General features: G+C 35.3%; 1 protein-coding gene across 6 annotated transcripts in view; it reads left to right on the forward strand.

Moving 5' to 3' along the window:
* LOC145666525 (myotubularin-related protein 10-B) overlaps positions 1–19,203 on the forward strand; it is a 607,867-nt gene that overhangs the window by 56,738 nt on the left and 531,926 nt on the right. For all 6 annotated transcript variants that reach the window (XM_081733821.1, XM_081733824.1, XM_081733823.1 and 3 more), the window contains exon 2: positions 13,126–13,183. In XM_081733821.1, coding sequence (XP_081589947.1) covers positions 13,126–13,183 — 58 coding nt within the window. The remainder of the gene's footprint in view (positions 1–13,125; positions 13,184–19,203) is intronic.

Here is a 19,203-nt window from a genome sequence, read left to right on the forward strand (position 1 = left end):
AATGTACGATACGAAAACAGAAAGTGGGACAGTGTTTTAACGAGATCATTGTTTTCCCATAAGGCATACGTAACACTTTCATTTTCATCATTATCAATAATTAAAGACTTCATACTTATTCCTTCCACTCCAGCACATTCACCACGTTATTGAAGTAGACAGCTGTCATTTTCTACGGATCATACTACTAAAGGAAATAGGCCACTCATGACAGCTTCAATACAGGTTGCACCTTTGATTTGTTGCAACGCATTACCAGCTAACTTAAAATTTGCGCAATACACACACACACTTCCCCCGCAGGTTGCGGACTGACCCACTTTAGTCGAATACTATAAAATTCCGAGTGACCCATTCTAATGTTGGGATTGTTCTGTTTAAAAAGTCCGTAAATTTCTTTGATGGAACGCGTAAGAAAATGTTTCGATTTTTTGTAACTTTTTGTCCTTTTTCGATCACTAATGACATCGCACTTAATTGAGACTTTGTCCATCATTCCAAATCATCACTTAGGTAATAGTTCTGGCTTTTTATAGATCATCAGAATTTATAGGATGGCCACTCTAAGTAAACTTAAAATTTGTGTGTTTCGTAATCGTAATTTCCATCTCCGATTATTTCGGTTTAAGAAAACGAATGAGTAGAAGGGAGGCTGATTTTACTATTCCAAAGAGCTTTCTGGATCAAAATAATAAAAAACGAGGCAGGAAAACCTTTTATTCTTCACTTAATTAATGTGAACCACAAACATCATCAAATTATTGCACTTTTATTGTTCCCAGTGTTGCTAACTGTGACATCAAAGTTAACGAAACTTTGCTAACTTTTTTTTTCAGAAAGCGGGTAACTGGGTCTTACCAACCGTGAAAACAGAATTTTAAAATTCCAAACAGAAGTGCTCGAAAAAATTTCGCAAACTTCGACTTTTCAGATAAACTGACGTTCATTTGTTACTTTGCGTACAAAAAGATACGCATGCGCAAACCAAACTATAATAAAATATAGTTTATTTATATCCTCATGTGCATACGACAACAAGAATTATAACTCTACCTGTCTCCGTAGCTGAATGGAGGGGCTCCGAAGTTGATCATTTTCCATGTCTTCTGTACTTCATAAACGGTACTCTTCGCCTCTGATGGCCCATTACTTGGCAGGATTTTTTTTGACAAAACAAAAAAATATGGGTCTCTTAAAAACATGTCTAGTTGCTATAAAAAAGCTTCAACAATATATGAGATGGTGATGGTACATGCTCCGCCTGAATTGAGATGGAAGGCACCATATGTTTTGAACCCATGTGCAGTGCCTGTTAATTCCTAACATGTTGATATTAAAAACAGCCCCTGTAAAGGGGATGTTTCTGGAGTCTAGAAATAGTTTCTACAACATCTGTTCAATTATTCCCTGTCAGCTACATGTAGCTATTCATCGCCTGAGACATGTAGCTATTCATCGCCTGTACATTGGTGTTAGAAGGGACTATGTACAGACAAAGGACTATAGTCAGTGCAGAACAGAACGCATTTTTGAGCGCTTGTTACTTTCTTAACATGTTGAAGGCAAAACCAGTGTCTGTACATGCACTGTACATTGATGTACACCGAGTTCACTGTACAGCGCATGTCCGTTTATCTCAAAATAGATCTAAATACATGCACTTACAGATCAAGAAACGCTTCTTTTCTTTTATGAAACAGGTACGTAACATGCAACATGCATAAAACAGGACCTGAAAAAAATGTAACACATGCACTAAACATGCGTTTCCAGTGGCTGTACAGATTTTCTCTTATCGTATGGGTTAACATGGAGTTTTCAGTATTCAACACAACTGAGTGTACTGTTCAAGCTGCTCGTAAGAAATTGGACACTGAATTAATCTTTCTGTAGAAACTATACTGGGGTTTGTAGCGTAATTTACTCGCATACATAGGGACCTCGGTTCGTTTCATTGAGACTCCATGAAATACATGCTATTAAACTTTTTAACTTTTTTTTCCAAACTGCAATTTTCAACAACAACTATAAATATGAATATCTCTGAATATAAACGAATAATGTAAAGCCAAACAACTAACAAATAAAATGAATCGATTACAGTTCAATATTACTGGCTCTAAAGGAGCAAAATTTGACAGCTCTATATAACTGACTTTGAAGGAGCAATAATTTTATGTAATATAACACAAACATGAAATTTAATATTGCAGTAATTGCACGTATTGATTAAATGATTTATCGTACGTACTGGATGACATCTAGCCAACAAACACGAAGACAAATAAATATACATTGCAAAAATATAATGAAATGCCGAAAGTCATTCACTACTACGTTCTGGTAATTTCTAGTTAAAGTAGCCAAAAAATATCAATATTCATTCCAAGGTTTTTTTTTTACTCCAAAAACTAATAATATCCACTGATCGAAGGAGATAAATAAAAGGTTCCAATTTCGAATACTTTAGCCTAAATAAGTAGCCTCCTAAGATAGCGAATATTGCAAATTAAATCTTACTCATTTTTTACTTTTTCAATATAACTTATTCTATATATAATCTAACGGAGCTAAAGGAAGGCACGTCTTCCAATACCCTTACCTGTCCAAAGAACTGAAGAGGAAACGTTCAGTTGAACAGGTTTACGATTCGGCCACTAGATGTCAGCTCAAACGGTGACATCGCAGTCAAAGCTTAGACTCAGCTCACCCTAGCGTTAAAAACGCGAATCACTTAATCAAAGCGAGCATTTACCGTCACAATAGCAGTAATATAATATCTTTCCAAAAACATTTACATTTTTTTTCTTAGAGATCAACGAAAATTCACGGTACATAATAAAGTGCCTCCCGCATTTAAATTTTTATAAAGTTTTTCCAGATAGTGAATTTGAGTTGAGATTTTGTAAAGTTCATATTTCCAAAGTAACTCGATTAAGAAAAGAATAGATCTCTTACTTGATCGTTCCCAGGCCTGGATTAGTTACATACATACATATTCTTATTCGAGACATTGCACAGCACTCATTTACGGGATCTTCAAAGTTGATCTCTGGATTTGCTCCTTGTACAAATTGGTGAACAACATTGACAACAGGATTGACATGACAAGCGTCGTGGACAATACAGATCTCGATCACTATACATTCCTGCAGGATACAAACACAGCGAACAGTATTCTTACAAAAATTAACATAAATATGTACACTATTTACATAGGTTCTCTAGATGGACTTTGAATTTACTCCTTTTATTCTTAACCTTAATTTTCATTAACTGTATCATGTGAAGTTCGGGGAGGAGGATACTTTTTTATGTGCATAACATGTCATTTAAGTTTCTTAGTTGGATCTTCCACAGATTCCAACCAGACCGTGTTCTTTGTAGGATAGTTCAAAATACGGAATGGGCCAGAATATTACAACGCAAACTTTGGATTGATCTTTTTATCCAAAGATGCCTTCATAATCCTTTTTACGAGAACAAGTTCCCCTACTGGAAGAGTACAAGGAACTCTCTTTTTGTTATACAACTTTTCCTTTCGGAGCCATGCCTTTTCTATGTTAGTCATGATCGTTCTACTAACTACTTTATTTGTAGAGGACTCAACTATACCTAAGTCTAATAGCCAAATTACATCCATTGGGTTGAACATTTTTCTCCCTAAGAAAATTTCGCTAGGAGTCTTCTTCGTTTCTGAATTTATACTGACATTCATGGTATATTGAACTTGTCGTATGAAATCAACCCATTTCGTTTGGTTGTGATGAATGTACGATCTTAAAATTAGACAAATTACCTTATTCTGTCTTTCTACTAAATTAGAGCTAATTGAGTAACTAAATGTAGTAACATTTTGAATACCCCTGCTAAAAAGAAAGTTCTTAAAGGTCGTAGATATGAAATATGATCCTTGATCATGTACCAGCTTATTACATAACCCATAAAACATGAAGATCTTTTCTAATTTGTCACATATAAGACGTGAACTTAAGGTTCTCAAAGGTTCCATTAAAACGAATCTACTAGCAGCATCTACCAGAACTAGGATATATTTAAAACCTTTACTGCTAGGCAGAGGCCCTAAAGTATCTAAGTAATAGGTAAGACATGGATAGATTACTTTTCTAGAATGATATTCTCCGTATTTTAGGGTGTTCCTATCATTCGATTTTTGACAGACAATACATTGGCGTACATAGTTCCTAATTTCATCGAACATATTTTTCCAAGTAAATTTAGATGCTATCTTAGCTATCGTGCGGAAAATCCCACTGTGACCGCCCCCTACGACTTCGTCATGATGATATTTGATAACTGTATTTACCATTGATTTTGGTACTACTGCTCTTAAACCACCATTTACTCTACCACTAGTTTTCTTTAATAAAATATTTTTTTGATACTATAATTCCTTACAGTTACACCACTTTCTATTTTATCAATGATTTCTTTCAACTCTGTATCTTCGCGTTGATATTTATGCAAAGGTTCATTTAATAGAGGCTCCTCCCACAAGTTAAAATAAGATACATGTACCTCTTTGCCTTCAAATTCATCAATTTCTACAATTTCCTCAGATGGAGAAGTAAACTCTGTATATTGATAAATACGGCTTAAATAATCTGCAAGATGGTTACGGCGTGAGCGCAGATAAACTACATCAAACTTGTACTTACTGATACGTTCGATCAGATACCCATATTTGCGCTGACGCTTGTGGTTACGCAATATCCAAGTTAGGCTGGAATTATCTGAGAAAACAGTAAATTTTTTAAACAAATACATATCAAATTTCGAAAGTGCTAGACAAAGGGCTCTAGTCTCCAATTCGAAGATGTTCTTTGACCATTCACTCTCTGGAATTGCTTTAGACCAAAAATATACCGGTCGAAGTTTACTTGTATCATCATACTGTATAAAATAGCACTATAATTTTTACAACTACTATCACAGTGTATGACAAATGGCTCTCTAAAGTCTGGTATTTTCAGGACAACATGCTCAACTATTGCCTCTTCAATTTTATTTAATAAATCATCTTCTTCCTTTCCCCACCGAAAAGGGACCTTTTCAGATTTCAATTTGTACAAAGGTGCTAAATATTCTGAATAACCTGGTATAAATTTCAAATAATATGATACAAAACCTATCAACCTTGCTAATGCTCTCCTATTTCGAGGCTTGGGTAGATTCTTTATAATTTCAACTCGATCTGGATCGATTTTCATATTTCCATCTTCAAACTCATACCCTAGATATTTTATTTTTCTTTTAAACAAAAATGTTTTCCTAAGAGAGATGGTTATTCCCCATTCTTTTAATCGAGCAAACACCTTTTCTAGAATTTCCTTATGGTTTTCTACGTCATTGGTGTGTATACAAATGTCATCAACAAACAGATCTAAATGTTCACCAATTAGGTCTTTAAATATTTTGTTTAGAACTCTAGTTAATGCAAATCCGGATTGACAAAAACCCATCGGCATGGTTTTGAAAGCTAAGAGCCTAGTTGGTGTAGCAAATACAGTGTATTTCTGAGATTCCCTAGCTAGTTTTAACTGAAAATAACTGAGCTTTAGAATTAATTTTGAATAAACTTTATGACCTCCTATATTTGCTATAGATGCTCCAACATTGGGAGTTGGATACCCTGAAGCTACCACCTTCTTATTAATATGAGAGTAGTTGACTACGAGCCGCTTAGATTTATCATTATTGACAACTAAAAAACACGGCGACACATACGGTGAACTATCTACTTCTTAAACCATATTTCTAGCAATTAGATCGTCTACTTAATTTCTCGAGTTCATGCAACTTATGTTTGGCTAGCGGATATGGTTGAGTCACCGAAGGCCTCTTATCTTCAAGCTGGATTTCAATTTCAGTATCTTTAATTGTACCGAGTTTATCTGTAACTACATCCGGATATCTAGAAATAAGATCTTTAACATAGCTTTCAAGATCTGGTGAATACAAATTTGTTAACACATCAACTGTACCTTTTTCTTCGTCCTCCATAAAGAGGCAATAGTTGATCATGTTGTCCTGAAAATACCAGACTTTAGAGAGCCATTTGTCATACATTGTGACAGTAGTTGTAAAAAATATAGTACAATTTTGTCACAGTATGATGATACAGGTAAACTTCGACCCGTTTATTTTTGGTCTAAGGCAATTCCAGAGAGTGAATGGTCAAAGAACATCTTCGAATTGGAGACTAGAGCCCTTTGTCTAGCACTTTCGAAATTTGATATGTATTTGTTTAAAAAATTTACTGTTTTCTCAGATAATTCCAGCCTAACTTGGATATTGCGTAACCACGAGCGTCAGCGCAAATATGGGTATCTGATCGAACGTATCAGTAAGTACAAGTTTGATGTAGTTTATCTGCGCTCACGCCGTAACCATCTTGCAGATTATTTAAGCCGTATTTATCAATATACAGAGTTTACTTCTCCATCTGAGGAAATTGTAGAAATTGATGAATTTGAAGGCAAAGAGGTACATGTATCTTATTTTAACTTGTGGGAGGAGCCTCTATTAAATGAACCTTTGCATAAATATCAACGCGAAGATACAGAGTTGAAAGAAATCATTGATAAAATAGAAAGTGGTGAAACTGTAAGGAATTATAGTCTCAAAAATAATATTTTCTTAAAGAAAACAAATGGTAGAGTAAATGGTGGTTTAAGAGCAGTAGTACCAAAATCAATGGTAAATACCGTTATCAAATATCATCATGACGAAGTCGTAGGGGGCGGTCACAGTGGGATTTCCCGCACGATAGCTAAGATAGCATCTAAATTTACTTGGAAAAATATGTTCGATGAAATTAGGAACTATGTACGCCAATGTATTGTCTGTCAAAAATCAAATGATAGGAACACTCTTAAATACGGAGAATATTATTCTAGAAAAGTAATCTATCCATGTCTTACCTATTACTTAGATACTTTAGGGCCTCTGCCTAGCAGTAAAGGTTTTAAATATATCCTAGTTCTGGTAGATGCTGCTAGTAGATTCGTTGTAATGGAACCTTTGAGAACCTTAAGTTCACGTCTTATATGTGACAAATTAGAAAAGATCTTCATGTTTTATGGGTTATGTAATAAGCTGGTACATGATCAAGGATCATATTTCATGTCTATGACCTTTAAGAACTTTCTTTTTAGTAGGTGTATTCAAAATGTTACTACATCTAGTTACTCAATTAGCTCTAATTTAGTAGAAAGACAGAATAAGGTAATTCGTCTAATAATAAGATCGTACATTCATCAAAACCAAACGAAATGGGTTGATTTCATACGACAAGTTCAATACACCATGAATGTCAGTATAAATTCAGAGACTAGGAAAACTCCTAGCGAAATTTTCTTAGGGAGAAAAATGTTCAACCCAATGGATGTAATTTGGCTATTAGACTTAGGTATAGTTGAGTCCTCTACAAATAAAGAAGAAGTTAGTAGAACGATCATGACTAACATAGAAAAGGCGTGGCTCCGAAAGGAAAAGTTGTATAACAAAAAGAGAGTTCCTTGTACTCTTCAAGTAGGGAACTTGTTCTCGTAAAAAGGATTATGAAGGCATCTTTGGATAAAAAGTTCAATCCAAAGTTTGCGTTGCAATATTCAGGCCCATGCCGTATTTTGAATTATCCTACAAAGAACACAGTCTGGTTGGAATCTGTGGAAGATCCAACTAAGAAACTTAAATGACATGTTATGCACATAAAAAGTATTATCCTCCCCGAACTTCACATGATACAGTAAATGAAAATTAAGGTTAAGAATAAAAGGAGTAAATTCAAAGTCTATCTAGAGAACCTATGTAAATAGTGTACATATTTAGGTATTTATGTTAATTTTTGTAAGAATACTGTTCGTTGTGTTTGTATCCTGCAGGAATGTATAGTGATCGAGATCTGTATTGTCCACGACGCTTGTCATGTTGTCAGTCCTGTTGTCAATGTTGTTCACCAATTGATACAAGGAGCAAATCCAGAGATCAACTTTGAAGATCCCGTAAATGAGTGCTGTGCAATGTCTCGAATAAGAAGAATATGTATGTATGTAACTAATCCAGGCCTGGGAACGATCAAGTAAGAGATCTATTCTTTTCTTAATCGAGTTACTTTGGAAATATGAACTTTACAAAATCTCAACTCAAATTCACTATCTGGAAAAACTTTATAAAAATTTAAATGCGGGAGGCACTTTATTATGTACCGTGAATTTTCGTTGATCTCTAAGAAAAAAAGATGTAAATGTTTTTGGAAAGATATTGTATTCAGCTATTGTAACGGTAAATGCTCGCTTTGATTAAGTGATTCGCGTTTTTAACGCTAGGGAGAGCTGAGTCTAAGCCTTGACTGCGATGTCACCGTTTGAGCTGACATCTAGTGGCCGAATCGTAAACCTGTTCAACTGAACATTTCCTCTTCAGTTCTTTGTACAGGTAAGGGTATTGGAAGACGTGCCTTCCTTTCACTCCAATTGATAACATATAGTTTCAGTTAAATTGAAAAAGTAAAGAATGAGTAAGATTTAATTTGCGATATTCGCTATCTTAGGAGGTTACTTATTTAGGCTAAAGTATTCGAAATTGGAACCTTTTATTTATCTCCTTCGATCAGCGGATATTGGGAGTTTTTGGAGTAAAAAAAACCTTGGAATGAATATTGATATTTTTTGGCTACTTTAACTAGAAATTACCAGAACGTAGTCGTAGTAAATGACTTTCGGCATTTCATTATATTTATGCAATGTATATTTATTTGTCTTCATGTTTGTTGGTTAGATTCCATTTGGTATGTACGATAAATTATTTAATCAATACGTGCAATTACTGCAATATTAAATTTCATGTTTGTGTCATATTACATAAAGTTATTGCTCCTTCAAAGTCAGTAATATAGAGCTGACAAAGTTTGCTTCTTTAGAGTCAGTAATATTGAATTTTAATCGATTCATGTTATTTGTTAGTTTTTTGGCTTTACATTATTCGTTTATATTCAGAGATATTCATATTTATAGTTGTTGTTGAAATTTGCAGTTGGAAAAAAAAGGTAAAAATAAAAAGTTTAATAGCATGTATTTCATGGAGTCTCAATGAAACGAACCGAGGTCCCTATGTATGCGAGTAAATTACGCTTGAACAGGTTTACGATTCGGCTACTAGATGTCAGGTCAAACGGTGACAACGCAGTCAAGGCTTAGACTCAGCTCACCCTAGCGTTAGAAACGCGAATCACTTAATCAAAGCGAGCATTTACCGTCACAATAGCAGTAATACAATATCTTTCCAAAAACATTTACATTTTTTTTTCTTAGAGATCAACGAAAATTCACGGTACAGGTTCTCACTTAATCCATAGTGGTACCATCATACTTAACTGCATAATCTTCATTGGACTGTCTGTTGAAGTATGTATATTAGTTTTGTGAAATTTTTCCTCCTTGTGGCAAAGTCCCGAAAATCTATATCCGTAAGTGTCTATATGACGTGATCAAAAATATAAATAATGATATTTCGGTTACAGTATTGGGTCATTCCATGTCAAGAGGACCAATGGTCCCCGCTTCATCATCTCCGATTTGTTTCAAATTTTGCACAAATATTATTTGCACCAACAATGAAGAGTCACATGTCTTTTGAGTCTCCTTTGGTCAAATTTGAGTTGAAGATCTATATTGGTTGCGGTGATAGGACGTTTTCAAAATGGCTCCTGTCTCAGCAACAACGAGTAGCAAACGTCTTCTCCCATTTTGAAGTGCCTGCCATTTTGAACTGAAAGCTCTGACAACCTTAAAAGTTTGTTTCCTAGGAGAACTTTTACAGTAGATAAAGGTCAGTTGGTCACAAATTCCCTTGAGGGTTCAGAACTTGTACAATAAATGAACAAAGTTGGCTAAAAAGTGTGTACACGTTTCATGTGTGCTATATTTAGACTCTCATAAAGTTGGATGAAGTCAAGTCAGTACATTGATATTTAAAAGAGAGAAACCATAACATACGTACTTTAGACTAGATAAAACATTTAGCCTTTAGCGCATATGGTTTAAGGGATATGTGGCCTTAGAAATGGGGAAAATGTAAGTATGCGAAAATGGACTTTTTGGTACCCAAAAAATGGCCATGTTGCCAACCTTGCACCAACTTGTAACCACAACTAATGCAAAGAGCATGTCTTGATATAGTTAGGAATGAATTTTGGTGTTGGTACCTTATTTGGTTTTTGGATGGTTGTAAGTTATATTCTAGGTCAGTTCACAAAATCAGCACAGACTTAATTTCTATAGTATATCTATGCAAGTAGTAACTTAATTGAACATTTGCTCTTTGCTATGAAGTTATAGTAAGAAATTTTCTCTTACAGATAATGTGAGCACATCAAGAGATATCGGTTACCAGACTGTACTATATAGGCAAAAATGAATGCTCTGTATGCCACAGAAAAAGTTTTTTACAAGTTGTGGGTTTAAAATGTGTGCAGACTTTACAGAAGAACAGAAATACTTATTACTTATGCGAACAGGGTATAAAGTACTACCAGATGATGCCTTTAATGTCTTCACTATGAATACCTGCTACTGGTTAAATACGAAGACCTACAACTCCACTGTTGCAACCTGTTCGATTATCATAAATTAACACTACTAAAAAAATTACTACGAGTCATTGATGCAAAAACAGTTCTTATGTTAAAAGAAAGAAATGGGAAAGATATTAAATCAGAACAGAAGCTGTGTGCAGGTTGTAGGAAAAGAAAACTTTCAATAGAGAAATCAGCTGTAGGGTCAGCTATGATAGAGACATCTGAATTCAATCCACCTGAGTCTCAAAGGAGGAAACTTAACACAAGTATTCTAGAACTTTATATTTCTGGTGATAAGTACAGAGACAAATACTGTGTGAACCTGTAACGCTAACTGTGACACCATTATGGTCGAAGATCACAGAACTTGGAAAAACCTATGTCAGGTCCATATCTTATTTTGTAGGCAGTGCACATTTCTTTCAAATTATATTCCAACAGCCGTTTTTGTTTCTAAACCTTTTGTCCATTAATTCTTACCAGCACACAGCGTTTTTTGCCAAGACATATCCTGCTGAATTCATCTTCTTCACAAAATTGATGTACTCTTGTTGATACTTCAGAAGGCGATCGTTTTCCTATCATCTTTGCTGCAATTGCAAGAATACATTGCTGTGGTTTCAAATTTTTAGCTGTTTTAACCATTCGTTTAGAAACTCTAAATACATTTTTTTTTCTATAGAGCAACTACATAAGGTCAGAATTAGAGTTTGAAGTTTCCTTTGTTTGTCAGATGTCGCTGCAGAGTTTGAAGTTTCCTTTGTCAGATGTTGCGGCTTTGGCTTTCAATTCTTCAAGCAGTTTCCGGTAATCTTCACAATCAATACACTTATGTTGACTTCTGCTAGAAGGGAGGAAAACTATAAGTTGATTTTCCAATGCATGGAGTACGTGTATGTGTATTGTAGACCTAAATGAGTGATGAATACTTCTTTGTTGAGAAGAAAAGGATGGAAATTCTCTCATCTCATTTACAGAACACGCAACAACATTGCAAGACCGAATTGATATGACGTCGTAACCCCCTACGATTACTGTACGCGGAGTGAAAACGCACTATTATTTTTCATTGACATTTCCAAGAAGTGTGTGAGGGAGAGAGAAAAGAATCACTTTCAAGCAATTGTGTTAGAAATGCGTGAATTGTGTCACAGCATCAATTACTTCTTGATGCTGTGACGCGTAGTAAAAGCATTTTTGTGCTATGATAATGGTCGAAAACTTGTTTTGATAATACACTCTCAATGTTGACAATTTTTTATAGGGTTAGCTTGCAGATTTTCTAACTTACATAAAATAAGAAGTTCTGAGTGACTGACTGATCACCGCCTAGGCCAGATTACTTAAGCTAGAAACTTCAAATTTGAATAGTACACAGGATTTGCGACGTTGGGTACCCCTAAGTAAAGATTTTAGAAAATTCGGCGTGGAATTGTGATAAGGGGTGGCAATTAATTTATTAAGATGTCCGTATCTCGGAATCTATTAATGACATCAAATTTGATATTTGAACTTCTCATTTAAATAATAAAAGACGTGGGTCAATGATTTTTGATATTTCGCATAGAAGGGAGAAAGAAAGACGGGAAGAAAGAATGAGTATGTAGTTTTATAAAATGAGTTTTCAGTTTTATAAGATAGCCATATCTTGAAGTCCCGAAAGATTTGAGACTTGTTAGGGAGATGATATTTGGTATTAAATTCCTTATTGAACACAAATGGGGATATGCCACAGTGTTGCTGGAAATCCCGCTTTCAACGGGAGAAGGGGAGCATTTCTATTATATATATGACTTTGAGATTGTCTGCCTCATCATCACGGGAGAATGAGCAAAACATTTGAAATGAATTTTTGAACATAGCAGTTGGGCCGACGTGGGATTTTGTCTTTCCACTTTATTGAAGTGCATATTCCAGTGAAAAGGAAGGTTACATTTTTCGCAAAGAATAGTGTTATAAACGTATTCTTTCCGTGCGAAGAGTGGGTATTTTAATGCATAGTATAGACCAACTACAAGCTCTGTCCGGAAAGTAATGTCACCAAGTCTACAAGTATGAAAAAAATACATAATAATAATACCTGTACATTAAAATTGTTCAAAACTTGTCCTCTTTCGTCAACACATCTTTGCCAGCGGAACTACCAATCTGCGAAGGCATCAAGGCCTATTGAAGAAATGCGTTTAAAATAAATAGATCGATTTTTAACAATTTTTCACCCCTCTCCCAAATGTAACGAGATTCCATGAAATCGGCCTAAATCATATATGTTCTGCAAGTCTATTCTGTTCTTGTGTTTCTTGCTTTTTGTTTCAAATGTCTATATCAATTAGGAACCGACAGAGAGAATTCCGAAAATTACTATGCAATTTGGTAAAAATTGCCTTGCATTCTGAAAACGGGCCCGGTGTTGAAGAGGTTAAAGATGTTAAAAATATCAGCCTGATAAGCAAAATAACAGCAATATTCTTTTATTGTGCATAATTATCTTTGTGACTAATATTAATTTTTCTACTCTATTTCAGACATTCAGCACTGCTAGCGATGAATCTCTTGACTTGTTTACAGTTCGTTTGTTACCAGGTAAGAGCATCCCAAGTACAGATTTTTATCTTTTTTTTTCTTTTTTTTTTTCCTGCCCAAACAACACTTCAATAATACTAGTTCTATTTTACCTGTAAGTGGCAATATTTCAAATTCTGTTTTCCACAGCCTATTAACAGAATATAAACAACAAGTATATTAAAAGTGAGCAAAAAGTAGGGCGTTAATAACATTCTTCTCAATCAGTTTTGTTCTGCAAATTTTAATATTTTTGTATCATTATTAAGTGTAATCAGGAAAGGTTTATGTACAAAAAGGGAAAGAGATGTATGTTGTATTTATTGATGTGAAAAGGCTTTTGACTGCATGAATTGGAAATTGTTGTTGGAAGTTTTGAAGAAGGTTGGATTGGAATGGGAAGATCAAAGACTCATAAGAAACTTATATACAGGGGTGTAGCCAAGGGGGGCCCATCGGGCCGGGCCCCCCAAATGGTTTCCTGCCCCCCCCCCAAATGACCAGCTTTTAAAACATCATAGTAAAATTATCTCGCTTCATTCATTTAAAAGTAACAAAGTTCATTGACAATTAATAATTTGTGGTAAAATAGTAAGGAGAAATATTGTTTTTTTCCATACCGATCGAAAAATAGTATAGTATCTCTTCCTTATATCGATCGAAAAATAGGATACTTTTTTTTGTGTGTGTGACAGAAGATTACACAATTTACTGCGATTTATATTTGACAGTTTGAAGACAAACGTTTTAACAAGGTACTACAAATACAGCCATAAAACAAAGGTATTAAACTGATTTGTAAGTACAGTATATTTTTATATGCTTTAACAAGTGTTTTAAAAGACATAGAAGATGGTAAATTTGGCGAGAAACAATGCTTTTATTCAATTTGGATTTCATTCGCTCTCTCTTTTATTTCTATTCAGTGTAATAAAATAATTATGTTTTTAGTCACGAATAATAAATATTTTTGTCAGGAAACCGTAAAGAAATTAAGTGAAATTTCAAAGAAAATCAATCTTGTGTAGATAGGTTCTGTATACAAGGTCTTAAATTTAAATATAAAGGTAACCAAGAAAAGTTTTGTTGCTTTTTCACCCTCTACCTTCGAACATTGATACGTCACCTAACCTGGAAGATCAAAAATCAGAATCGACGACCTTCTGAAAACGTTCTGGAAGGCCATGGAATCCATCGTGGTAGAACTTGGTGGGCCGTGAAACGAAGAAAGTATCAGGTGCATTTTGGACTTTTACTAGGGATTTGAACTGGCGTCCTCTAAGGTGATTGTTCAAAGAGTGGAACAGGTGATAATCGGACGGCGCAATACCCGGGGAATATAGTGGTTGCAATATTGTTTCCCATCCAAGGCGGAAAATGGTGTTCTAAGTCATCTTAACCACTTAGCGTTGTCCCGTAAACGAGGAACGCATTTGCAATTCAGAAGCGATGGCTCCAGAGTTTTGAGTTTTTGTTGAGCACAGGTCATCTGCTGACACTACACAGTTGCATTGATACTCTGACCAGCTGGTAGCAGTTCCCGATGCACGATGCACCAAACACACAGAAGGACCTTCTTCTGGTACAGTGCTGGTTTCGGCTGTTTTGAAATCGGTTCATGGGATGCTAACCAATGATGACGGCGCCGTGGAGCTTCGTATAGGACACACTTTTTATCACATGTCAATGCCCTGTCCAGAAATGGCTCCGAAACAGTAAATAAACATAGGGACTGCCGCGTTGCCTTCTGGCCCGGAGTCAAAATATGTGAGACGTATTGACCCAACTTGTAGTGCTTCACAAGTTGATGGATGTGCTGCCGAATGGTTTCTCCACACACTGAATTGTAGTCCCAGTTCCTCTTTGTACATGTGTTGGTCTTCTGGTACGTGGTGTTTTGGGTGTTTCGTCATCGTCCTTAAACTTGTTAAACCATCGCTGCAATGTCCGCGTCGTCACGACACCCTCACCAAAGGTCTGGCATATCGTCTGTCCCGCTACAGCGGCGTTTGACCTCCATTTGAACTCGTTCAGCATACATGCTCTTATGATGCTCTGTGGATGTCCCATGTTCCCTCTGTCTTTACGCAAGTTCACGGTGTGTCTGAATTGCCACAACCAGGTAGTATGTAGGATATACCCACACCAACAACTGACGTTCGCCTTATCTCCACTCGCATTCAACTCACGGTGTGAGGTCCAATTGAACACAGACTTCCACGAAAAGGGACAGAACTTTCTTGGTTACCTTTATAGTTATGCACAAAAGTATAGCGTTTGGTCCCGGGCAGTAGTTCTCGATTAAGCATAATAAAAACTATCTTGAATATAATTTATGGATAATAATAATAATAATAATAATAATAATAATAATAATAATAATAATAATAATAATAATAAGCTAAAATAGAGTTTTTAGTTTTCCAGAAGAAAACCAAAAGTTTCCTTTCTTTCAGACCTCAAAAACACTAGCACTAACACTTTTTTTTTGGCTTTGTACATTGTAGCTGGCCCCCCCTCAAAAACGACGGGCCCTCCCTACACAAACCTGCTGGCTACACCCCTGCTTATATATGAACGAACAAGTAAGTGTTAGAATAGGCGAAGAAATGACAGAGTAGAATGCAGTTGGAATTGGAGTTCGACAGGGTTGTAGTCTCTCGCCAACATTTTTAAATACCTATCTAGAAGAGATAGTGAAAAAGAGTCTACATAATGAAAACGGCATTTTGGTTGGAGGTAGAATTATTAGGTGTATACGATTTGCAGATGATATGGCGGTTGTTGCGGAATCCGAAAAGAAAATCAGTAAGATGTTAGAAGACTTGAGGAAGGGCTGTGAAGAATATGGAATGAAAATAAATGTTAGAAAGACAATAACCATGGTGATTAGAACAAAGAAATCGATGTCAAATATATAAGGAGGGGAAAAGTAGAACAAGTGACTGATTTTCGACACTTGGGTTGTATTATTAATAATGACATAAAGTGCAAACCTGAAATAAGGGCAAGGATAAGAATGTCGAAATAAACCTTTAGGAGGAAGGAAAGCGTGTTTTTTGGGAGCTTGAATAAAGAGTTAAGAAGAAGTCTCATAAAATGCTTCGTGTGAAGTATTGTACTGTATGGGACGGAGAGATGCAACAGTGATGAAAAATGACTGGAAGCTTTCGAAAAGAGAGTGTGGAGAAGAATGGAGAGAATTAGCTGGCTTGAGCAGAAGACGAACGAGAGGGTGTTAGAAATGGCGGAGAGAGAACAATTTTAGATATATTGAAAAGAGAAAAAGAAACTGGTTGGGACTGGTTGGTTGGGCTAAGAACGAACTTAACATATGAGACCTCCTCGAAGATATGTTGGCAGGAAGGAACCTTATTCTTTAACTTCCTCGTATTTGTTGAGTTAAGCATATGTCCGCTTTTGGGTGCATCTAGATACGTAGACTCCCAAAGGAAATGAAAGATAAACATGATGTCTTCAATATGCAGAACGAGATGACAATTACTTCACATGTGGTGTATATTGCTATACTTTCATTCAGTTTTAATGGATCAAAACCCAAATCGTAACGAGCTATTCTCGTTACGATGCAAATTCTGGACTGTAAATAATGATAATGATTTCGTTGTGGCACTACATGATATTGCTAAAGTTAGAGAAGCCGTACAAAAAGCAAACTCAAACTAGCCATATATAGCTGTTCATCCTTTTGTTTATGACATCACTAGAATCAGTGATACTAATTACATCAGATCATATGTTTTAATTGCTATTTCAAAAGAATGAGAATACATCCCATTATGCGCGGATAAAGTAATCTAGCTCGCTTAGTCAGGTCTCACGTAAAGTAGAAACATATTTGTGACAGGTATCTTAATAAATTACTTGTTACAATATACTGGAGAAGCATGTAGCCTACTGTCAAACCCAATAGACTACAGAGAACATTGTTGCAATCATTTGCACCAAATTGAGCTTCAAGACTGTCTGCTATCTTAGAACCCGAAGTTATAACACTTGCCGATTTCGAGTGTTTTTTTTTTTTGAGTTAGTCTGTACATGTAGACTTCAAAGCTAGCACAAGTAATCTATACACCTGCACGAAGCAAACAGTTCACCTATCAAGTTGTTTGGAGGAATGGCATAGAGCGTCAATATCAAGAACCATTATATACAGAGGAATAGGTGCATCACTGATGTTCATAGGCAAAATTCAGGATGTCTGAATACATCATTTATAAGCTTTCAGTGACATACCATTCTCACCATTAACACCTTTTCAACAGCAAGCAAGCAAGAAATCAATGATGAAATTCACTAAATCGTAACATGTTGTATAAAGCTTTTTCTTTACGTTTTATTATCACATGAAATGTCTTCTTTCAGATTCCGAGTGAATGCCGCCTTAGAATCCTTGTGCAATTTTCAGTATCACGTCAAGTGTGACGTTACAGTTTCACCAATCTAGTCTGTGTATTTAACGATAATGGATAAGTTAAAATATTAATAACTCAACAGCCAAACGCAGTAGGAAGACCATTTTCACCAGGCTACATATAGTCGGATCTTTCCACAATTTGAACATTTTGTTGTCCGTTGTTTGTATGGTGACAATACAGTGATGCCACAATTCTGAAAAATGTTCACGTAAAAATGCATTTTAATAATTTGCTCTGAACATTTTTTTAAAAAATTAAATTGGACCAAACTAAAAGAACCTACTGGGACATATATGTACTTTCCCGGTAGGCCCATGTAAATATCATAAGGATGTCAATCGAGTCTTCGGAGCTACAGTAGTAAACACCTCAACAGATACAGTGTAAAACGATAGTTAACCTACTTTAATACGTCTATCTTCACGCATATTTTGATCGGGGATGGGAAAAACCTTTTTTTTTTTTTTTTTTGGTTTAAATAATTTGCTCTGTGTATTCATATTATATATGGACAGAAATAAGTTTGTTTCGCCTTGGTGTTATTATGCACCAACCGAGTTATGCTGGAAGGGGTCACATAAGCTTAAAGCGGAATTCAAACCGCTTCTCGACTTACATCTGAGAGAAATTATCTTCCATTTGAACTCGGAACCAGGACTAATTGGCCACAAATGCGATACGTCTGCCGAGTCACTCATGAAGAACTCCTGATAAAAATAACGTTGTACGGATCTTTACATATTGTTAATATATAATTCTCAAGAGTCATTTCAGAAGGACAAAAAGATACAGTTGTACAAGTGAAACCATTATACAGAATTACATATGGACAATTTCAAAGTACTACAGAGTACAGAAGAACTAATTTATTCCAAATTAGTTAACAACGACTTTCATTAGTCCAAGTTAAAGAAATACAACGACTTAATTTGCATATCAGTAAGAAAAGTGAATAAAGATACGAATTATTTGAGTCCACTTTGGCTCTAACCTATTTATACATAAATAGATGCCAAAGATACTTCTCATTTCACAAAATGCCTCTCGTGGGGTTTGTATGACTCCCCCCCCCCAACACACACAAAGGTATGGCATTTCGATGTATTTTATCAATAGTAAACATTATTGAAACGAAACAGTATTTAGAATTTTTCTTTTGATTGCAATTGCATAACAATAATAACAAGCTATAAAAAAATCACAAAACAAACATTCATAACCTTATAAAAAAACAAAAGTTGCTTTTCTAGTATAATCTTTTTGAGTAATGAATGGGGAATTAAGGTCTGAATATAATACGAATAATATACGGGAGTGAAACGTGATAACCTACAAATGTATGATCATCAAGATTTTACAAACACTTACACTTTTACGACCATTTTTCGTTTTTTGGTTTAAACCAGTTTATTTTTTTTTATTTTTTTAAACAGTTGGTTTTTCCACCTTGGTTTAAACCAGCCAATCCTGATTTTGATCATTTTTTCTTTGTTTAAAAGAGTATGCTCTCTCACCGAAATTAACAGTCTTCAATGTGTTTATATTCACGTATAACTTCGACACAGATTAACCGATTTTGTTTATTCTTTTTCGTTTAAAAGA

This window comes from Thermobia domestica, chromosome 12 (assembly GCF_964235325.1).
Source record: "Thermobia domestica chromosome 12, izTheDome1.hap1.1, whole genome shotgun sequence".
In the NCBI taxonomy this organism is placed as follows: domain Eukaryota; kingdom Metazoa; phylum Arthropoda; class Insecta; order Zygentoma; family Lepismatidae; genus Thermobia; species Thermobia domestica.